This window comes from Balaenoptera musculus, chromosome 14, assembly GCF_009873245.2.
Source record: "Balaenoptera musculus isolate JJ_BM4_2016_0621 chromosome 14, mBalMus1.pri.v3, whole genome shotgun sequence".
NCBI classification, from domain to species: Eukaryota; Metazoa; Chordata; class Mammalia; order Artiodactyla; family Balaenopteridae; genus Balaenoptera; species Balaenoptera musculus.
The window spans coordinates 63,196,190-63,219,704 of NC_045798.1; the positions used below are offsets into that span (position 1 = coordinate 63,196,190).

General features: G+C 46.1%; 1 protein-coding gene across 3 annotated transcripts in view; it reads right to left on the bottom strand.

The window, feature by feature from the left end:
* Positions 1–23,460, bottom strand: part of ST8SIA5 (ST8 alpha-N-acetyl-neuraminide alpha-2,8-sialyltransferase 5) — a 71,605-nt gene extending 48,145 nt beyond the window's left edge. For 2 of the 3 annotated variants that reach the window (XM_036823777.1, XM_036823776.1), the window contains exon 1: positions 23,009–23,459. In XM_036823777.1, coding sequence (XP_036679672.1) covers positions 23,009–23,139 — 131 coding nt within the window. In that variant the 5' untranslated portion in view covers positions 23,140–23,459. Of the gene's footprint in view, positions 1–23,008 lie in introns of all 3 variants that reach the window. The other variant, XM_036823775.1, reaches the window with a different exon arrangement.
* Between the last annotated feature and the right edge of the window lie 55 nt (positions 23,461–23,515).

Sequence of the window (23,515 nt, forward strand, 5' to 3'; positions counted from 1 at the left end):
GTTTATGGGGGCGGGGGTGTGGTACATCCATAGCCCTCCATTCACAGTGTGTGGGTAACTGCACCACCTGCCTTTGCACACAGCAGGCCCTGGGGCCAAGTGTCAGGAATTGCCCCCTCAGATGTCGGAATCACCAGGGACGTTGAGCCAAAACAGGCTGAATCCGTGGGGTGCAGGGCACTGGGCACTGTGGACACTTGGGTTTCCTTGGGAAATCGCACCCCTGATGCCAGAGCCCAGGACTCCAGGAGCTAAGTGCCCAACCCAGTGGGACACTGGGCCTGCAGCCCAGATCACGCAAAGGCTGGCCGGGTGCCTCCGGATGAAATGGCATCTGCATCCTGTCCTCACAAGCCACCTCCAAGGAAGGCCGTGCCTCCTCGGGCTCTGCAGGGGGAGACTGAAGCCACTGTCATTTCTACATTCCCCAGGTCAGTAGAGGATGGGAAGGCACCAATCTCCGAGCCTCATCTCCAGTCTTCACGCACTCCTATGCTCCCTCAGAGCTGGCTCCCTAAGAGCCATGCCAGCAGCACCCCTCCTCTGTTCCAGAACCTTCCAAGAATCCCCATCGCCAAAGGACAAGCTCCAAACCCTCAACTCAGGCGCCCTTCCAGCAGCTGCCTGCAGCTTTGCCTGCAGCCTTGTGACCCACCATGGCATTTCAACTCTCACGCCTTTGCCCTTGGCATTCCCACTCACCCTCATCCCATCCCCCACTTACTCGAATCCCACCCAAACTTCAAAGTCCAGCTGAAGTGTCTTCTCCTCCCTGAGCCCCCTGGCCCAGTCAGTACTCTCTCATAAGCCTTTCGGGGCCACACATTCTGCCCTGAGTCACTGGTCCCCTTTGCCTACCTCTCTGTGTGTCGTCCCTACATGCTTATAGCCCTTTCTAGAGAAGAGACGTGTATATAAACCTGATGTAAAATTGTCTTACCCAAGATCCCTTAAGCAAGCAGAGTGGGGAAAGGGGGCTGACTCGGGTACCTTTAGGTTCTAGAACTCCAGGATCCTGAATCCCACCCTCTCCAGGGTCCCTCTTGAGGAAAATTAAGAGCAGGAGGTTTTCACGTCCCAGGAAAGAGGAAGAAACAAGGCAGGGTGGGGGGACACACTCCAGATGGCTCACTGAGTCCAGCCCTCCTGGGGCGGGTAGAGGGGTTGTAGACACAGAGGTGTTTCTAAACTCTCACCCTCCCAGACAGGGAGAGGCTGGCTTTGAAGGGCAACTGGCTAGGGGGCCTGAACTGGCCTGGGGTGGGGTGTGAGGGGACCAGAAAAGCAGAGCAGAGGAGGCAGGGCCAGGGCTCGGCCACGTGCCACGTGCAGTGCTCACCTCAGAAGCTGCCAGTTCCCAGTTCTCAGACACTGGAATGGCCCAACTGCGGGCCAGCCTTTGGTGGGATTTCGGGCACCAGCAGCAGTTTGATGAGGGAGACAGTCCTGGGTGAGAAGGCGTTCCCTCCCAGTCACACGTGCCTGCAGCTGCCTCATTCCTGCCTCCAAAGATTCCCGGATAGAGATACCCCCAGAGCTCACCCCCTTTTGCTAACTATGTGACTCCTGGCATTTCACCTCTTGAAGCCTCAGTTTCCTCGCCTGTCAAAGGGGAGAAATAATCCTCGACCTAAGGATATAAACAGTCCACAAAAGCAGATATATAAATTCTAACAAACGTATAAGTGCTTAAATCTAATAACATACAATTTAAATGCATGTAAGTCAGTGTTCTGTTCCAGAGGAGACAAGAAAGCTGCTGGAGGACCAGGTGAGAAGGAGTCTTACTTTCCACATCCATACTCTTTTGTGGTTTTTGAATCTTACACATGCAAAATCAAGGTAAATTGTGGTGTGGGTTTAATCTCACTAGTAACCAAAGACATGCAAATGAAAGTTATGCAATTCTTTCTTTTTAACCTATCAAGTTGACAAAATACATGTAATGTTAATATCTAGGGCTGGTCATTGGTGTCAATCACCTTTCAGGAAGAGAATTTGGGAATATGTATCAGAGGGTATTAGAATGTTTATACCTTCAGTCCCAATGATAACCCTTCCAGGATCCTCAGGAAATGATCGAACTTTGATCTGATGAAATAAAATTTATATTTTAAGGCAGGACAAGAAAAATTAAACATAAAATTATCTCTCTCTGTTTGTTTGGGCCTTCTCCCTCCCTAATGTGCAGGGCGCAGCTGCATTAATGTGCAGAGCTCCTCAAAGATGGGAGCGCCTGCTCAACCATAAAGGTGTTTTTTTTTTTCTTTCTGCTGAAGCTAGCAGTGTAACTTCTTAAAAGAATAGTGTTCTTTCCCACTTCTGTAGGGGGTCATGGTGACTTGCTCTTCGCTTTGTATGTGTTTACGTGGACTACGTATCCTTGGTGAACTTTATGTAAAATATCAGTATGTCATTTTGATGTACAATCCTTTGTCTCAGAAACGTATATGACTGTGCCTTCGACTTCTAACAGGTGGAACAGTTCTCAGAGCTTTCTGAGAATCTGCTTCCCTGGTTATAATCTTCAGTTTGGCTCGGATAAAATTCCCTGTTTTTCTTCTTAACTTGATAGTTAATTGAATTTTCGTCGACAGATCAGAGGGATTTGAACCAGACACACAGTTGTCTGGAATCTTTTATTAATCAGGAAACATCCTAAATACCCAACACTGGGGAAAGGCTAAGGAACTGTGGTGCTAAATGACAGGTGGCCATGTGGCCCCCAAAACATCATATCTATGAAGTCATTTTAAACGGCGCAGGGAAATCACTAACTTTAAGTAAAAAATAAATAAATAAATAGAATATATGTGTAAGTTCACTATGATCTCATTTCTTTAAAAAAAATGCTCAGAGGAAAGTCTAGAAGAAAACATTCCCTAAAGCTAATACGTCTCTGAATGTAGTATGATGAGGGATTTTTTTCCCTGCTTATTTATACTTTTCTGTCCTTTCTATAAGCTCTAAAACAAACATGTATTATTTTTATAATCACATTAAAGAAGTAGAAACAATGCAAACTCAGAGCAATACAATAATAATGATAATAATAATAAATAACAATAATCGCAGACAACTGTATAGACTTTTGGAGGCACTTAGTAGGTCCTTAGTAAACGATGCTTGGACTTTCTCAAGTAAGAAAAAGCAGATGCAAAAGCCTTCGGGTAACTCTTTCATGTTACACAAACAGGAGGGATGGTGATGAGGACAGCTGGTATTCACACAGAAAGGAAAAATGGGGAAAACCAAGCAGGGGAAGTTTTTTCATGGTGAGATTTGAGCATGAAAATTGGGCTGAGATTTGAGCCCCCCTCAGGGGCCAGTGACCTGCTGTGTGGGTCACCCAGACTGTGTCCCCCTGTGCTCCCCCCGCACCATCAGGAGAGCCCAGGCCCCTATGAGGATGGGGACCAAGGGATCAGCAGCCAGAAGCGGCTGCAGCAGTTGAGCTAAAAGCCCTTCTTGACTCAGGCCTTGACCAAGAACAGAACCAAATCCACCTCTTTTCCTTGAGTCAACTTAGTGTCAAGCTGGTGGGCCACCAAGAACATGGTGCCCTTACCCCCCTGAGGGACCCCGTGCTGGTCAGAAGGGCAACTCTCATCCCCTGACATTGATCTCTAAAGCGGGGGATGGTCCCATAACTCCCTTACTCTCCCTTAACCAATCATCATCTTCACTCTCCTTGGGCCATTTCACCTGTAACACACCTTGGATAAAACATCCAATAAAAATCCAACTGTACATCAATACTTTATGCTCCCACAAAGTGCTTCACTTCCACCAGTGAGCGGTCAAGTCTCCCGGGAGGCAGACAGTGAATGAAGTGAATGAGTGAAGCAAAGGCAGCAGGAACTGGGATTCTTATGCTACTCCTGCCAGGGTAGGTGCCCTGAGCCCCAGCCCGCTGCTGCCATATGAGCAGATAGGCCCTGTGTTGCCATTTTGTTCATTCTTCCAAGAGATGCTGGAAACCCAGACTTTTATTTTTAATTTTCCAACTTAAATGCTGTGCAGACCAAATACCCCTTGCTGAGGGCTGCACACAGCCTGGGGACCCCACTGACGGCCCCTGACTTATAGCCTTTTACTCGATGCTGCCCCTAGTCCTAGGAGGGAGACAGAGTGTGCATCATTCTTCCCAGTTGAGGAAAGTGAGGCAGAGAGTGGGAGTTACCTCTCAGCCAGCTGGAGGCAAAGCTAGGCCTGGAATTCAGGAGTCTGGCCTCCCAGTTCAGCCACCAAAGTGCTGGATCCTATGCCAGGAGTCAGCACACCTTGGGGTCTTCCATCTTGGGGGCTGGGTCAGCGACCCTCAGCCTTTGCCTCCTGCACAACAAGCAGCCTCATCATCACGGAAGGCACCCACAGAGGAAGCCCAGGCGTGTGCAGCTCCCGAGCCCCGCCTGCAACCGCCCTTTCCCTCCCACTGGACAAAGCATGTATTAGGAATGCAAATTACTGAGCTGCTGTTATGACAAGATAACCTTGAGTCGGCTCTATTCGAAAAGAATAATAAGAGAAGAAAATCATTCACAAAACATCAGTACTTAACTTTCGTGGGAGGCTACCCTATTGAATTATTCATTTGTATTTTCCCTCCTCCATTCCAAGAAGGTAGCTTGGCTTTTTCAACCTCTTACTTTAGGACCATGTGGGTTGTGGAGGCTGAAAGCTTCCCAGCTCACCGAAGAAACTGTGCAAGGCCAACCTGGAAGGCAGCGGGAGGCCCTTCAGGTCTGGGGATGGGTGGGTGGGACCATGGCTGAGCAGGAGGTGCCTCAAGTCCAGAAAGCCCACGATGGTGGTCTGGAGTTCCTCTCCATTGTCCCCTTCTAAATGGACAGCAGGGCCTCAAAAGGACTGCTGCTTGGGGCACTGTGGGAGGCTGGACCCAGGGTTCCAGAAGCCTCCAGGGAGCAGAAGTGGACTGGCTGAGGCTGGGATGGCACGGGGAGCCCCCCAACTGTTTTGTTCCACACAAGCCTCCAGGACCTTCACACTACCCTGTGGGGGGTGGAGGGAAGGCACCTCAATAATGATAGACTAAGTTTCCCACCAGCTGGTGGATACAGTTTAGTCTTTTTTTTTTAATTAAAAGAAAATGAGGAAATGAGCCATTTCTTTCACACCAAGCTTGTCAAATCAAATGTATAACCACTCTTCTATAACTAATCAGCAAAGCACTTATGTTGTACCTCACAGCTGACATGATATCTTTCCTTTATCCATTCATGCTATTTTTATTTCATTATATATGTAGACGTGTGTGTGTGTGTGTGTGTGTATATATATACATATACGTATATTATTTTATTATTTTATATTTGTTGAACAGCCATGCCAGGCTGGGGTTCAACAGTGAACAAACTAGCAAAGGCCCTGTCCCAGTGACACATAATTTTGACCAGAGGGAGACAGATAAGCTAATAGGAGACACAACACACAATGTGTCAAATGGTGAAAAGTGCTGTGGAAAACATAAAGGGTGGCAAGGGGAATAAGGAGTTTGTGGTGAGGAGTTACTCCACATAGGGTGGTCTTCTCCCTGAGAAGGTGACATCTGAGCAGGATATGAAGTAGGTGATGAGGAAACGGGTGGATCCGGAAAAGGATGGTCCAGAAGAGGACTGGCGCCTGCAGGGGCCTGAGGCACGAGTACCGTGGCTCGTTCTGGGGCTGGCAAGGGGTCCAGGGCAGGTGGCAGGTGAAGCAGCGCCACCTTTCTGCGGCCCCTCAAAGCCGTCTAGGAGGGAGGTGACCAATGTCGTCTTCTGAGCAAAGAACTCAGCTGGGCCCCCAGGACTCTGGGGGTTCGGCCTCCCCCGCCAGGGCTTGCAGATTGCCCTCCTCCCCTCCCACAGTCCTCCGCTGTCCCCAGGTCCACGGAAGGAGCTGGGGTGGGTGGTCAGGAAGGCCCTCTCGGAGAAGGTGCAGGCCCTCCCCACCCAGCTCAGAGAGGAAGTGCCTGCCGGCTGCGAAGCCTTTGCAGGGGGATTAATGGGCATAATTACCAGGTTCCACGTACTCCCTCACCCGGTCTCCATCCTGACTCACTAGTGACTCACTTTATTTCCCTGATGGTAACATTCCCCCCCAAGAAGAACCTCAGGGGGAAAGGGAAGTGCGTTCATTCCCCAGGGTTTGTCTGTGGAGCCTTTCATTGGGGGCAACAGAAAAGATGCTGCAGGTGAAGCATCCTGAGGACAGGAATGGGGGGGCACTCCTCAGGCTGACCCCCCCCCATGCTTTCCACCCCCAGAGGAGAAATAAAGCTGGTGGTGCAAGTGGTGGGCACTGGCATGGGTGGGGGTCCGCGGGCAGGTGGCAAAGGGCTGACCTCCTTGAAAGGCCCTTGGTGCCGGTGAACCTCCTGGATGCCAAGGCCATCCATGGTTCTGCAGAAGCCTCTGGCTAAGGAGTGGCCCACAGGGAGTCCAAGTACAGCCAGTGCCAAGGTGCAGGGAGGGGAGGGTGCACACGGGGGCACCAGCCATGGGAGGGGTCCAGAGAGAGAAACCAGATGAGCTCCAGGCACAACTCTGGGGCAACCTCACCCCACCCCAGCCTCTGCATCACAGAGAAGCTGGGCTGCCCCCCGGCCAACCTCCAAACAGTCCTGCTCCCCTGCCTGGCGTTCCAGACCTCTACTGTCAGGGCCAGACCCAAAGAGTGGGCACCCTAGGCCATCCAAAAATGTCACAGCCCTTCCAACTACTCTTTGTCAAATCTTTGCTCAACATTTACTTCAAGGAGGGGGGCCACTTTCAGGAGGAGCATGGGGTACCATGGGGATGCACACACCAGCCCTCCAACTTCTTCCGGGACTCAGGCCGCAAACAGCACACCACAGAGAGCAGGGCGGGGACCCCCTCCCTCCTTGGATGGTAATGGAGTGATGTGGACATGGGGGAGGGTTCCCTCAAACACTCATCCAAGCATCCATTCCAACTACTCTCTCTGTCAAGAGCGCCCACTTATTCTATTTTCTCCATCCTATGGCAGCCCCCAGGTTCTACATGCGCAGGTGTCTCCGAGGTTAGCACCTCACACTGTTCCCCAGTCCCGTGGAACCCAGTCCAGCTAAACTTCTCCAGTCATTCCATTCCTGCCCCAGCCTTGGCTCCTCTTAGTTCCTTTGGCTGTTATGGGTTGAATTGTGTCTCCCTGCCCCCACCAAAAAAAATCATATGTTGAAGTGCTAATCCCAGGGTGACCTTATTTGGAAATAGGGTTGTTGCAGATGTAATTAGTTAAATTAAGATGAGGTCACAATGGAGTACGGTGGACCCCTAATCCAATATGACTGGTGCTCTTATAAAGAAAGGGAAATTTGGACACAGACACGTGCACAGAGAGAAAACCTGTGTTAAGATGAAGGCAGAGGGCTTCCCTGGTGGCGCAGTTGTTGAGAGTCTGCCTGCCAATGCAGGGGACACGGGTTCGAGCCCTGGTCGGGGAAGATCCCACATGCCGCGGAGCAACTGGGCTCGTGAGCCACAATTACTGAGCCTGTGCGTCTGGAGCCTGTGCTCTGCAACAAGAGAGGCCGCGATAGTGAGAGGCCCGCGCACCGCGATGAAGAGTGGCCCGCGCTTGCCGCAACTGGAGAAAGCCCTCGCACAGAAACGAAGACCCAACACAGCCATAAATAAATAAAAATTTTTAAAAAAAAATTTAAAGAAAAAGAAAGTAAAAGCTTTCATTGATTAAAAAAAAAAAAAAAAAGATGAAGGCAGAGATCTACAAGCCAAAAAATGCCCAAAATTACCAGCAAACCACCAGAAACTAGGGGAGAGGCATGGGGTTCCTTCTTCCTCTCGGCCCTCAGAAGGAACCCCCCTGCAGACACCTTGATCTTAAACTTCAGCTTCCAGAACTGTATGACAATAACATTCCATTGTTTAAGTCCCCAGACTGTGGTACAGTCAGCCCTTCGCATTGGCAGGTTCCAAGTCCATGGTTGGTTGAAGCCATGAATGTGGAATCCGCAGATACAGAGGGCTGACTGTAAGGAACCTGAGCATCTGTGGATTTGGGTATTTGTTTCTCCCATTAACGCCATCCCCCTCTATGCATGGTATCACACACACACCCCTTGGCTTACCTGCCTCACTTCCATCCCTCCACAGTCCAGGGCCTCGGCAGGACCTGTGGGCCCCCTCAAAGGGTCTGGCAAAGCCCAGCCTGTGACAAAAGCATCTAAGCCACCCACTCTTACTACCTAAGACTAAACCAAGACCAGAGAGGCCATTGGCCTCAGAGCGCCAGGGAACAAAGAGAAATGTAAAAGCCTTCAGTGACTTCCATCACCTGCTCCTCCAGCCTCAGCACCCCAGCCTGTCCCCCAGAGTATCTCCAACCCCAGTCTCTGCAACCCACTAGTTCTCCAAAGCCCACATCAAGTCCCACCTCACTACTCACCATCCTGATTGCTGTCTCCTCTGAAACCTACAAGATTTATAGTCTATGTCACACAATTCCAAATGTATTTATATACCATCTTACCTATTTTTCATGTTTGTCTCTTTCAGGGTTCTGTAAGTTCCTTAAGGACATGTAACATAATAATTCTTGAGTAACATCCCCTCTTGCCCAGCACAAAGCTGAATGAGTGTTTGATGGACATTCATTGACTGTAGGGAAAAAATTGGGGGATTCTCTTTGTATGCACCATTCATTCAACAATTAATGTCTGGCTCTGTGCTAGGTCCTGGAAATTCAGAGATGAATAAAATATCTCTTACAAGGGTTTTACAAGCTGTGCGGACTTACAAAAGTTACTCATCCTCTCTGAGTATTAAATGAGGAGGATTGTATCTGTTTAACAGGACTATGGTGAAGATTAAATGAGATAATCCTCATTTAGGATTATCTGTTTAGGTTAGAGCCTGGCTCATGAACCCCTAATGAATATTAATAACTCATGTAATTACCTGATGAATCCATCACCTGTAGGTGTATGTATGTGGAGGGGTGGGGGGGGGTCCCTACACATAGGGTTGAAAGCTAAATTTGAGAATTATTGGATGAGAGCCTATTAGATGAGAAGTGAACAGGCCTGGATAAGTCAAAGGGGAGAAACCAGATCCTCTAAGAGGTAAAATTTGCCTGGAAAGTACAAATATCAAAAAGAAAAAAAACAGAGAGAGAGATGGGCAAGGGCGAGGAGTGAGAGGGCAGCTCTGCATCCCTGAGGGACATCTGGGGAAGGGACAGGAAGCTGATTAAAACCCACCACCTAGTGCAAGCTGGGCACAGAGAGCCCAGGGCCAGGCCTAGAGGGAGGCAAGCAAGGCACCCAGGGAACAAAATCGAGGGCGGCCCCACCCTCCACCTTGTGCAAGCACAGGGTCGACACCTGAGAGGGAGCCTCCTTAAACTTTGTCCCCTGGGCTCCTTGCTTGCCTCCCCCCAGTCCCAGCCCTACAGCAGATGCCCCATCAAAACTTGCTCTGACCAGCAGAACTGTAGCGGTTCTGCCAGCGAAGCACAGACCCCAGGCGGTGGTCAGCTCAGCCCCTTCCTCCTCTCTAGGGCACCCTCCATCTCCACCCTGTCCCCGCTAGGCACCGTCCCCCTCCAGAACCACCCCCCGCTAGATCCTCCAGTGCCTGTGATCCCCACCTCCTGGGGCTGTGCCTGTTTCTCCAGGCAGTCAAACAGAGGGCTTTGCCCCTGGGTAGGGGGAGAGTTGGATCAGCGGTGAGAGCCTTCGAACGTGCTCTTGAGATACAGCATGAAGTCAGGCTGTACTTTTCCTTGACCCAGTTTCATATCCTCAAGCTTCAGGCCTGCACCAGCATATGCAGGCAGCCCAGATCTGACCCCTTGAGGCACAGGAAAGAGGAAGGCTGGAGGGAAGACAGAGTATAGAGGAGTCCTGTCTACACCAGGCAGGACAAGGCAGGCCCAGCCTGGGCTCCTGCCTGCTGTGCAGTCACACAGAAGGCAACACGACAGTGCTGGGCAGCCTGTGCTAAGTACAGACAGCACAAGCGCTATGAATTCAGAGCAGGGGAAGCGCACTGTGGGCTGAGAACAAAAGGAGAAGCAGGATTTGGACTGGCAGAGAGACAGTCGGGGAGGCATAGCAGGTGGGAACACAGTGTGGCTAAAGGCACAGAGTCAGGACAGACGTGATGTGTATAAAAGACCCTTGGCTGGCAGAAGCGATGTTCTCCTTTAAGAGTAGGGCTTCAGGTGATCCTTTTGGGGCTTGCAAGGTGGGTTGTTCTGTCTTCACTAAAGGGGTGAGGTATAGTGGGCTCCTCAAGTTTTTGGAAAAGTCACTTTAATAAAGCCTTGAGAACTCTGTTCTTTCAAAGAAAATAGTGGGGCTTCAGGCACAGGCTGATCATGGGGGTAAGACTTTTGTTTGGGGAGGGCATAGGGGATGGAGACATTCGAGGACTTCTATTTCTGGCAAAATGGAAGACTGAAAAACCCTCCGTGGCAGGTGCCCTTTCAGGAATGAAGGATTTCTTCCCCACCTTCTGGGGGTGCCCAGAGTTGACAGCCCCTAGCTCTCAGTTCCCTCTGGGAATTGCCTCATGCAAGGAGAGCCAACTTGGTCAAGACCAGCCTCTTCCAGAGGCAGCTGCATCCAATGACTGAAAATTCAACCCAGATGTACAAAGGCCCAGCCTCCTCACCCTGAGGAAGGCTCAACTCAGGGAATCCTACAGGGTGGCTAAGGCCTTCTCTGGGACTGCACTGCAGCTCAATTCCTCCCCCTGCTCAATCTTATTCCTTCTCCCTTCTTCAGGTGTTGATCCCAAGAGCACATCTTAATCAACTTTCTGCATTCTAGTCTCTGGCAAAGTCTGCTTTCCAGGGAACACAATCTGCAACATCTCCCACTACAAAACACTAAAATACAACTAAAATACACATAATATGTGTAAAACTCCTTCTTAAATGGATGAATAATATGGCAAGGAAAAAAGTAGTAGATGAGTTCTAAAGCCAGTGGCTGTCCTAGGGGCATCGCTCAATCCCCATGATTTATGCTTCCCTTGCAATGGCAACAGGGCCTACCCAAGATGAAGATTCTCGTTAGAAACCTCTTCCTATAGCCAGGAAAACACAAATAATCCAAAGGCAAGACAGAAAAAAAAGCAAAGCAGAATACATAAAAAACACAAAATATGATGGTAGAAATAATATTCTAATATCATATGGTATTCATCAGTAATCACAATAAACGTAGATACACTAAACTTTCCAGGTAAAAGATAAATATTGTCAGACTAGATATAAAAACTGTAACTATATGCTGGTTACATAGACATGGAATGAAAGACATGGAAATGTAGTAAAAAAGGATAGAGACAGTCATGACAAGCAAATACTAGCCAAATGAAAGCTGTTTCACTATATTAATATTAGACAACATCAGCTTTAAGGTTCAATGTATCAATATTACTAAAAATAAACTCACTACACTTTAATAAAAGATTCAGTTCACTAGAAAGACAATTTGTCTAAACTAGTATGCATCCAATAACATCACTTCAATATGTATAAGGGAAAAGTTGGTAAGTTGATAAGGAGAAACTGATAAATCCACTATCACAGAGGAAGATTTCTATACACATCTTTTAGAAATTGACAGAACAACTGAGCCAAAAAACAAAAAAAATAAGGATACAGAAGATTGAAAAATTAAAAAAGACAACTTGATAGAAAAGACAAGTAAGAATACTGTACCTAACAATGAGAGAATCACTTTTTTTTCAAGTACACACCTAATGTTTATGAAAATCAACCACATACTAGATCACAAAGAAAATCTCAACAAATCTCAAAGAATCAGCATTATAAATACCATATTCTCTTATTATCACAATGAATTTGGGTTAAAAATTCAAAAAGATAAATAAAGTAGTTGGAAATTTTAAAACATTTCTAAATTTATGAGCAAAAATAAATAAATCATGAGAGAAATTAGAAAATATTTGGAATTCAAGACAATGAAAGGGGCTTCCCTGGTGGCACAGTGGTTAAGAATCCGCCTGCCAATGCAGGGGACAGGGGTTTGATCCCTGGTCTGGGAAGATCCCACATGCCGCGGAGCAACTAGGCCCATGTACCACAACTACTGAGCCTGCAAGCCACAACTACTGAGCCCGCGCACCACAACTACTGAAGCCCACACGCCTAGAGCCCTTGCTCCACAGCAAGAGAAGCCACCACAATGAGATGCCCATGCACCACAATGAAGAGTAGCCCCCACTCGCCAAAACTAGAGAAAGCCCGCACACAGCAACAAAGACCCAACGCAGCCAAAAATTTTTTTAATATATAAATACATAAAAAGTTTAAGACAATGAAAATACTTCTGGTAGTTACAAGCTGTATGACCTTGAACAAATTACTTAACTTCACTGTTCCTCAGTTTCCTCACCTATAAAATGAGAATAATAATTGCATCTATTACTTGTTAGAATTCAGTGTGGTAATATATAAACCACTTGGGCTGGTACCTGGCATATGGTAAATGCACTATAACACCAAATTGCTGTTATCATCATCATCATCCCAAAACATAGGGCTATAACTAAAGAATTATTTAGAGGAAATTTTACAACCTTAGAAGTTTACAATGGAAAATACTAAAGACTGAAAATTAAAGAGGTAAGCATCCAACTTAAGAAGTTAGAAAAATAATACTAGAATAAAAGCAAAGCATAAAAATTAATGAAATAGAAAGTAAAGATACAAGAGAGAAATCAATGAAGCCCGAAGCTGGCCATTCAATAAAGATCAGTAAAAAAATAGAAAAAGAGACAAATAAACAATGTTAGGAATAAAAAAAGTGGCCAGAACTCAGATGTAACAGAGAATATTATGAACTTTGTATGAATAAATCTGAAATCTTTTGAAAATTTTCTGTAAAAATATAATTTGACAAAAAATGATTGAAGAAATATAAAAACCTGAACAGTCTTGAACCATTAAAGAAACAGAGTTAGTAATTTAATTCTAATAATCCGTAATTTAATTCTAAAATTCTAGTAATTTTAACAAGGAAAACATTAGGTGCTGGTGGCTATACAGGTGAATTCTATGAAGCTTTCAAAAAATAAATGTCAAACTTCCATAAACTATTCCAGAAAACAGATAAAGAGGAAACATTCCCAACTCATTTTACAAGACTGGTTTTAAAACTAGACAAAAATAGCGTTTAAAAAATTACACGCCAATATCATTCAAGAACATGAGATACAATATCCTAAATAAAAATATTAGTCAATAAAATCTCACATCATATAAAACAAATAATGTACCATGAACAATATGGGTTTATCTCTAAAATTATAAGTTTAACATCTATTAGTACAATTTACCACATCAAAAGAGTAAAGGAGAAAAAGTCCATATCGTCCAATAGATGTAGAAAAAGCATCTGATTAAAATTAGTATCCAAACACAGTAAAACAACAAAACTTGTTAGCATACTCCGCAAGGGAACCTTCTTTACCCTACTAGAGGATATCTACAAAACAACAGCAAACAAAACAAAACTAAGCACACAGACTCAATGGTGACACTTTACCACCATTTCCCTTAAAATCAGGATTAATGACACCATATAGAAAAATTAATTCAAAATGAATCAAAGACCTCAACATAAGAGCTAAAACTATAAAAACTCTTAGAAGAAAACATAGGTGTAAATCTTTGTGACATTGGATATTGTACACAGGCAATGGTTTCTTAGATATGACACCTAAAGCACAAGCAACTAATGAAAACTGTAGATGAATTGGAATTCATCAGAATTAAAACTTTCATGCTGTAAAAGACATCATCAAGAAAGTGAAAGGCAACCCATAAAATGAGAGAAATATTTTTCAAATCATATGTCTGACAAGAGACTTATATTTGAAATCTATAAAGAACACCTAAAACTCAATAATGAAAAGACAAATCGTCCAATTTAAAAATGGGCAAAGAATATGAATAGGCATTTCTCCAAAGAATATATACAAATGGCCAATAATAAGTACACAAAAGATGCTCCACAGCCCCAGCCATCAGGGAAACACAAAATCAAACCCACAATGAAATACCACTTCAAAACCACTAAGATGACTGATCAAAAAGACAGATAATAATGAGTGTTTCCAAGGATGTGGTGAACTTGGAATCCTCATACACTGCTGGAGGGAATGTAAAATGGTATAACCACTTCAGAAAACAGCCTGGCAATTCCTCAAATGGTGAAACATAGAGTTACCATATGACCCAACAATTCCACTTGTAGGTATACACCTAAGAGAAATGAAAATGCATGTCCACAGAAAAACTTGTACACAAATGCTCATAGCAGTCTTATTCATAACAGCAAAAATGTGGAAAGAACCCAAAAATTCCATCATTAATGGATAAATAAAATATGGTATATCCATAAATTGAATATTACTCGTCAATAAACAGAAGCGAAGTACTGACTTGGGACTGACATATACACACTGCTATATTTAAAATAGATAACCAACAGGGACCTACTGTATAGCACGGGAAATTCTGCTCAATATTCTGTAATAACCTAAATAGCAAAAGAACTTGAAAAAGAATAGATACATGTATATGTATAATTGAATCACTTTGCTGTACACCCAAAACTAACACAACATTGTTAATCAACTACACTCCAATATAAAATAAAAATTAAAAAAGAAGAAATGAAGAACTGACACATGCTACAACATGGATGAACCTTGAAAATACGCTTAGTGAAATATGCCAGTCACATAGGACCACATATTGTATGTTTCCATTTATATGAAATGTCCAGAATAGACAAATCCATAGAGACAGATTAGTGTATTTATTCATTTCTAGAGCTGGGAGATATAGGGGTACTAGGGGGTGATGGCTAAGGGGTACAGGGTTTCTTTTGCAGGGTAAGGAAAATGTTCTAAAATTGATTGTGGTGAGGGATGCATAACTGTGTGAATATGCTAAGAGCCATTTAATTGTATACTTCAAATGGGTGAATTTTATGAATTTATAGATGGGTGGATTTATGAGCATATTTCAATATAGCTATTCTTTTTTTAAAAAAATATTTAAGGAAAAAAATCAGAATTAAGGCCAGGATATTCTCTATGACATTTTTATTGAACATGATATCAAAGGTCCTAATCAGCACAGTAAGATAAGAAAAGTAAATTAAGGTATAAGGGTTGTAATTTCATTCTTTTACATGTAGCTCTCCAGTTTTCCCAGCACCACTTATTGAAGAGGCTGTCTTTTCTCCATTGTACATTCTTGCCTCCTTTATCATAGATTAGGTGACCATATGTGCATGGGTTTATCTCTGGGTTTTCTATCCTGTTCCATTGGTCTATATGTCTGTTTTTTTGCCAGTACCATACTGTCTTGATTACTATAGCTTTGTAGTATAGTCTGAAGGCAGGGATCCTGATTCCTCCAGCTCCATTTTTCTTTCTCAAGATTGTTTTGGCTATTCAGGGTCTTTTGTGTTTCCATACGAATTGTAAAATTTTCTGTTCTAGTTCTGTGAAAAATGTCATTGGTAATTTGATAGAGATGGCTTTGAATCTGTAGATTGCTTTGGGCAGTATAGCCATTTTCACAATATTGATTCTTCCAATCCAAGAACATGGTATATCTCTCCATGTGTTTTTGTCATCTTTGATTTCTTTCATCAGCATCTTATAGTTTTCTGCGTACAGGTCTTTTGCCTCCTTAGGTAGGTTTATTCCTAGGTATTTTATTATTTTTGTTGCAATGGTAAATGGGATTATTTCCTTAATTTCTCTTTCTGATCTTTCATTGTTAGTGTATAGGAATGCAAGAGATTTCTGTGTATTAATTTTGTATTCTGTGACTTTACTAAATTCATTGATTAGCTCTAATAGTTTTCTGGTGGCATCTTCAGGATTTCTATGTATAGTGTCATGTCATCTGCAAACAGTGACAGTTTTACTTCACTCCCTAAAACCATACACAAAAATAAACTCAAAATGGATAAAAGACCTGAATGTAAGGTCAGACACTATAAAACCTCTTAGAAGAAAACATAGGCAGAACACTCTTTGACGTAAATCACAGCAGGATCTTTTTTGACCCACTTCCCAGAGTAATGAAAATAAAAATAAAACTTAACAAATGGGACCTAATTAAATTTAAAAGTTTTTGCACAGCAAAGGAAACCATAAACAAGACGAAAAGACAACACTCAGAATGGGAGAAAATATTTGCAAACGAAGCAACTGACAAAGGATTAATCTCCAAAATATACAAACAGCTCATGCAGCTCAATATCAAAAAAAAAAAAAACAACCCAATCAAATAATGGGTGGAAGACCTAAACAGACATTTCTCCAAAGAAGACATACAGATGGCCAAGAAACACATGAAAAGATGGTCAACATCACTAATTATTAGAGAAATGCAAATCAAAACTGCAATGAGGTATCACCTTACACCAGTCAGAATGGCCATCATCAAAAAATCTACAAACAATAAATGCTGGAGAGGGTGTGGAGAAAAGGGAACCCTCTTATACTGTTGGTGGGAATGTAAATTGGTGCAGCCACTATGGAAAACAGTATGGAGGTTCCTTAAAAAACTAAAAATAGAACTACCATATGACCCAGCAGTCCCACTACTGGACATATACCATATTCAAAAAGACACATGCACCCTAATGTTCATAGCAGCACTATTTACAATAGCCAGGACATGGAAGCAACCTAAATGTCCATCAACAGAGGAATGGATAAAGAAGATGTGGTACATATATATAATGGAATATTACTCAGCCATAAAAAGGAACGAAATTGGGTCATTTGTAGAGATGTGGATGGACCTAGAGACTGTCATACAGAGTGAAGTAAGCCAGAAAGAGAAAAACAAATATATATTAACACATATGTGGAATCTAGAAAAATGGTATAGATGATCTTGTTTGCAAAACAGAAATAGAGACACAGACATAGAGAACAAACGTATGGACACCAAGGAGGGAAAGGGGGGGGATGAATTCAGAGATTGGGATTGACATATATACACTATTGATACTATGTATACAATAAATAACTAATGAGAACCTACTGTATAGCTCAGGGAACTCTACTCAGTGCTGTGTGGTGACCTAAATGAGAAGGAAATCCAAAAAAGAGGGGATATATGTATACATATAGCTGATTCACTTTGCTGTACAGTAGAAACTAACACAGCATTGTAGAGCAAGTATACTCCAATAAAAATTAATTTTTTAAAAAAAGGTATGATGGTTGTAATGAAAGGGGAAAAAAAGTCTACAAAGAAATCCCAGAAGACTCTACAGATAAATTATTATTATTATGTGTTGATTATTATTATTATCCTCAAGCTTGCTGATTATAAAATCAATATACAAAGAAATCAAATTTATTTTTTATACTAGCTACAAATGGTTAGAAAATATAATTTTTTTAAGATTTTTTTTTACAATAGCAGTAAAAACTATGCAGCTAGAGGTAAATCTAACAAAAAATGTTCAAATTCTTTGTGGAGAATTATAAAGCTCCACTGAGAGACAGTGAAGGAGGGCATTCAAGGCCCATGCCTATCTAGTCGTCCTCTGAGATTAAGTTTAAAAGGCAGGTCGCGACCAGATCACACAATGTCCTTTCTACCTTAAAAAAAACAAACAAAAGAACAGAAACATTGCCCTTTCCCTGCCCCTCTGTTAAAGTATGAGTAACTGAAGTCCTTAACACTCCAGGGATATGAGTTTATGTGAAGATTTTAGCACTAACGAAGGGAATTTGGAGCAGTGGAGGGCTCAAAGGAAGAGGGGACAATTTCCATGCCCTCATTCTAGAAAATCCTTCTTTTGGCCCTGTCCCCAACATTCACCCCAAGACCTCCCTTGCCTCTACTGCCAAACCCCGACTGGCCCTTTCATACCTGATCCCTCTGCAGTGCAAGTCACAGGTGCCCACTCTCAGCCTGGTGCCCTTATCCCTAGTTTCCTCAACACCTCCGTCTCCTCCCTCCCCTGCACCTCTCTGCGGCCACAGCTTCCGGCCAGCTCTCCTCTCTCAAGCCCTTAGGTGCAGGCACCCCTCGAGGCTCTCCTCTGTGCCCCTCCCTGCCCATCTTCATCTTTCACTCTGCTCTCTCCTGGGTGATTTCATCCAATTCCATCACACAGGCCAGTGTTTTTCTAACTAAGGGTTTCAACCAACAGATTATAAAATCAATTCAGTGGTTTGCCCCCAGAATTTAAAAAAAAAATTACTGCAGTAAAATATACATAACATAAAATTTACCATTTTAACTGTTTTAAGTGTATAGTCCAGCAATATTAAGCACAACCACATTGTTGTGCAACCATCATCATCTTCTATCTCCAAAATTTTGCATCTTCCCAAACTGAAACTCTGTACTCCTTAAACACTTACTCCCTATTCCTCCACCCTGCAGCCCTTGGCAACCATTCTGCTTTTTGTCTCTATAAATTTGACTACTCATATAAGTGCAACCGTACAATATTAGTCCTTTTGTGACTGGCTTATTTCACTTAGCATAACATCTTCAAGGTTCGTCCATGCTGTAGCATGCATCAGAATGTCCTTTTTGTACAGTAGAAACTAACACACTTTGTAAAACAACTATACCACAATAAAAATTTTAAAAAAAGAATTTCCTTTTTAAGGCTGAATTTATGTTTTAAATGAAGTGAAACAGAATTATTTAATGAAGTAGAATAGAAAATATTAAAGTGAATTTCTCATAATAAGGCCAAATATTCTTTCACAAAATGCAGTTGGATGTGTATGTGAGTGTGCCCTGGATCTCTGGGTATAACATATTTCTTAACTGTGGATAACAATCATAAAAGTTGGAAAAATGCTGATTTTGATGCTTGGCGACTCCAAAATCTCCATTGTTAGTCTGGCTCTGGTCCACCCACAGTTCCCTAGCTCCTTTCCAATGAGCTGCTGGAGAGTTCCAAGTGGATTGCCTTGCAGTGTCTGAGCAGATCTAGACTCGAACTTGTTACCCTCTTTGCTCCAGACAAGCTCCTTCTCACATATTTCCCACTTAGTTCTCCATAACCCGGCCCAGCCTGCCTCACCCTGCCCCACCCTGCCCCCCAGCTATATATGAGGTATGAAGAATTACTCAAGTCTCCATTGTACCTTTCTACCGTTGTTCAACCTGGGTATCTTCCCCCATCCTTCCACATTCCCATGTTCTTAGGGGTCATTCCCCTTTCCTTAAGACTTCCTTCAAATGCCTCCCTGCACCTTGAAGATACCCTGATTCACTATGGCTCCCTCCACATCCTTAGAGTTCCTTGTCCACACCTCCAGTGTGGCTTGTGTATGTGTTATGTGTCCTTCTGTCTTCCCCATAGACTGTGAGCTCCCGAGAACCCTGGGCTGTGTCTGTCTTGCACACCATTGTGGTGTTCAGCGTGTAGGAAATCTTCGTTAAGGATTTGTTCAATCAAGAACAGATGTGGAGCCAAGAAGCACCAAGGGCAAACTTCACAGCTCTGTTTCTTGCCTTTCCCTCCTAATCCACATACAGCGCACCTTCTCCTGTAGAGACCCTGAGCCCGCTAAGCCACCTGCGCTGCCCCACCTTCCTCCTCTCCTCCTCCCTCCTCCTCCCCTCCATCTCCCCTCCACTCCCTTTCCCGGAAGTGTCCCCTGTACAGCACAGGGAGAAGTCAGGGACCCAAAGAAAGAATGCAGACTGACTCACACCCCCACTTCCTTCTGGTGTAATCTGTCCCTGATTCTCACCGGAACAGCTGGCCCTCTTTGTGCCCCTGAGCTCTTTGTGTCACATCAAACAATGAAGGCTCTGCCGAATGCATCCACACAGCTCAGCACAGAAGCAAAGAATGGACAAATGAATCCCTGGCTCCAAAGTAGATCTGCCCCCAGCACCACGTTCTCACTTCTGACCAGGCTGTGACAACAGCCTCCCCTTCTCTCCCTTTCTCTACCCCTTCCTTAAAAGGCTTTGATCACATCCCTACTCTACTCAAGGATCACATGTGGCTCCCTATGGCCTAATGAACCAAGTTCCAACTGTCCTTCCCAATCTGCAAAGCACTTCACTGAAGCCGCTGACCCAATATTACGTCCGTCCCCTCCTTCCCTACACTCCCCCTTATGCCAGTGGGATCCACGTCTTCACTGTGTCCCTGTGATCACTACCCCTGCCCGTGTGCACGCACACACCACTTTCAATCGTTTCTTCATTACCCAATATTTTGAGAACCTACTATGTGCCAGGCACCATATTTGGCACTCAGGGTACAGCTGGGGACAAAGCAGACTGAACACCTACCTCATGGAATTTTCATCTAGAGTAGGGTTTCCCCCCCCTCAGCACTGCTGACATTTGGGACTGGATAAGTCTTTTGTCGTGGACGGGCCATGCATTGCAGCATCTTTAGCCCTATCCCTGCCCTCAGCCTGCGAGATGTCAGATGCTCTCCTCTCCCCACTGTGACAAGCAAAAGTGTCTCCAGGCATTGCCTGGGGAACAACACTGCCCTCTATTGAGAACCACGGGCCTAGAGCAGCAGAGAGGACTTGTTACAAATCATCTGAGGAGCTTGTTAAAAAAAGCAGGTTACTGGATCCCACCGCCAGAGAGGGGCCCGGGAATCTGCATTTCAATGGCCATGCAGGTGACTCTGATGCAGGCTGTTCCAGGACATCTGCTGGAGGAACACTCAAGTGTTTCTACACAGGAAACAGACCAATAATCCCATCAAGTCGATTCATTACAGTGATGAGATGTGTAGGAAACAAGATAGGGGAGCAGGTGCTATTCGTGCTCCGATTTGGCAGCCGCAACCTGGTTCAAGGTCAGGACAGCCTCCAGAAGCAGCTAACCAAAGGTTAAGCCAAGTGCGACAGCACAGGTAGGGTCAACCTGGGAGAGGTGCGAGGAGGCAGTGCCACATCTCCTCACCTTTGCTCCTGAGCTCTTCGGTTCCTGATGTGCACTTCCGCTCACCTGCCCAAAGCTTCTCCTTCCTTCACGGGCCCACTCAGGTCAAGCCTTCTCCGGGCAGTCTTCCCTAACAGCTCCAGCCCAGTGGTGCCTCCCGCCTTAAACATTTCAACGCTCATTCCTATCTCATTTGTGGCCGTTGTGTTTCCCCAAGTAGACATCAAGCCCCCTGGACACCAGGACCACATCATCTTCTTTAAAGACCCCATGGTGCCCTGCCAGGATTGAATACATGCAACTTTTGCTTGCTTGATTGGATTTATCCAGTCCCTGGAGTGAGGCCTGTGAGGTGGCCTCTGAGACTGAGGGGCTCAGGGTCTCCGTGTGAGAGGATGGGATGCAACTGGTACGCCCGCTGAACTCCGGGCAGCCGGCGCATCCACCCAAGATCAGGGAGGGCCTGCCGGGGACAAGCACTCAGAAGCTGAGCTGCCGTTTGCCATGGGCACGGATGTTCTCCCACTGTTGACGAGGCGGCAATGATCCCGGCAGCCCCGGCAGCTCTGGGTAGGTGCCAGCGGGGGGTAGGAACCCAGAGCCATCCTGCTGAGGAGCAAGTGCAGCAAGCAGGCCATTTGGGGCCCAGCAGGGTCATCTCTGGGGGGCAGCAGGCCCAATGGGCTCCAGCAAGCTGGGAGACTCTCTGAAAATGTCCTTTAAAGATACCAGCACCAGGCAGAGCTCGTCAGCTGCCCTCAACCAGAGAAAAACGCTCTCTGGGAAGGTCAGGAGCAGTGGCTGGTTGGAAACAAATGTCCTGGCCAAGGGGCCTCATCCTACCCAGCTCTGGGACATGGAGCGGAAAATGGCCTAACTGCTTGGCTTTCCTTCTGTGAGCCAAGGCCCGGCAGCAATGTCACTCTCCCATCCCTGACTGCCGCCCAGACTAGGGGCACAAATGACTGATGTGGAATCCAAAGGATGAAAAGAGAACAACTGTTTTATTATTTAGAAGTTTAGAGAAGACGGGATGCTTATATAGCTAGCCAGGCATTTTGTTTTCTATCAGCCTCACCGGGGAGGGGCAGCGAGAGTAGGAAGACAACTGACAGCAAAGGAAAAACCTCCAGCAGAAAAGAGAGGCGGGTTCTTTCCAAAAGAGGCTCTGAAATGGGAGGATCCTAGGGCAGCCCTCTCCCCAAGCCCTGAAACCAGGCAGAGTAACCCGAAGCTGTTCCCCTCAGCCAGCAGGGCAGGCAGAAGAAAACGGTTGGCATTTCCGTATATTTTCCGCACACACAGGGACTGAGGCTGGGCCCGAGTTTCTGAGTGACACCTCCTACTGCTCTATCTCTTAATGGAGTTTGCCCGTGGATGAGGTGGGGTGGGAGGAGAGCCCAGGAGGGGAGGGTTAACTTCTGCTGCAGCTCTGACCTTCTGCGTAAGGATGAGAAAGAACCATCTCTTCCAGAGGGATCAGGTTTGTGAGTTTCACAGATCCAGTGGTTACTGGTTTATAAGGATTCACTATCTCTGTCGCGTCGTCCTAGTCCATTATCCCCCCAACCTAACCCGGCACTCCTGCGGGGAACAATATGCTTTTTCCCCTAAGGGCCCCCACAAAAGTTCAGGACTAGAGTGGTAACCCTATCCGATTTTGAGCCCTCCACACCCGGCAGCCTCCCCTCCAACCAAATGGCCATGGCCCTGTAGATTTGGGGACACCGATCTGACCCCTGCGGCCGCTCAGGGCATTCACATGGATTTATCGTCAGCTTGGCCACTCCGAACTCCAATCTGTCCCGCATTTTTCACAACAGAACAAAGTTGTTGGGCGCCTCCGGCCAGCGCTGGGCAGGCGTTCTCCTCTAGCTGGGAGGAGAGATGCGCTTCGGAGCGCGGTGACCCGAACCTAACGCGGCGGTGCTCGAGGCTAAATGCAGACCCCACGGTCGCTCACCCCGGGGACGCCGAGGCGGATGCTGCGGCCGCCACCTGGGGACTCACCCGCGGGCTCCGCGCACCCCGACCCGCGCTCGGACTTTCTTACCTCTTGATGTAGTTCCTGCCATACAAGATCTGTTGCAGCAAGGTCACCAAGGCGAAGGCGCAGATGAAGATGAAGAGCAAAGTTCGGTTCCCCAACAAATCCCGGTTCGCCGAGGGGTCCGCGTAGCGCATCCTGGCGGCCGCTCGCGCACGGCGGGGCGCGGCGTGCGCCAGGCGCCTGGGGGCCCCCGCAATCACGCGCGGGGCTGCGGGGCCCCCGGGGGCGCGCGGCCCGCCAGGCGCCTCTCCGCGCGGTCAGGAGGGTGGGGGACTTCTCCGGGTAAAGTTTCCTGCTGGCGAAGCCGTAGCAGGGGCATCCGAGCATCGCCCGCGGCGGGGCGGCTGGCAGAACAGGGCAGGCCTCTGGGAACTCGACAGCGGCCCCGAGCCTTCCCTCCGGATGCCTTTCCCTCCCGGCGTCCGCGCCCGGCAGCCTCCGATTTCCCTGCGGAGGGGCGACGCCAGGTGCCCTGAGCGCGGGCGGCCCCTCCTGCCGAGGTGGCGACCA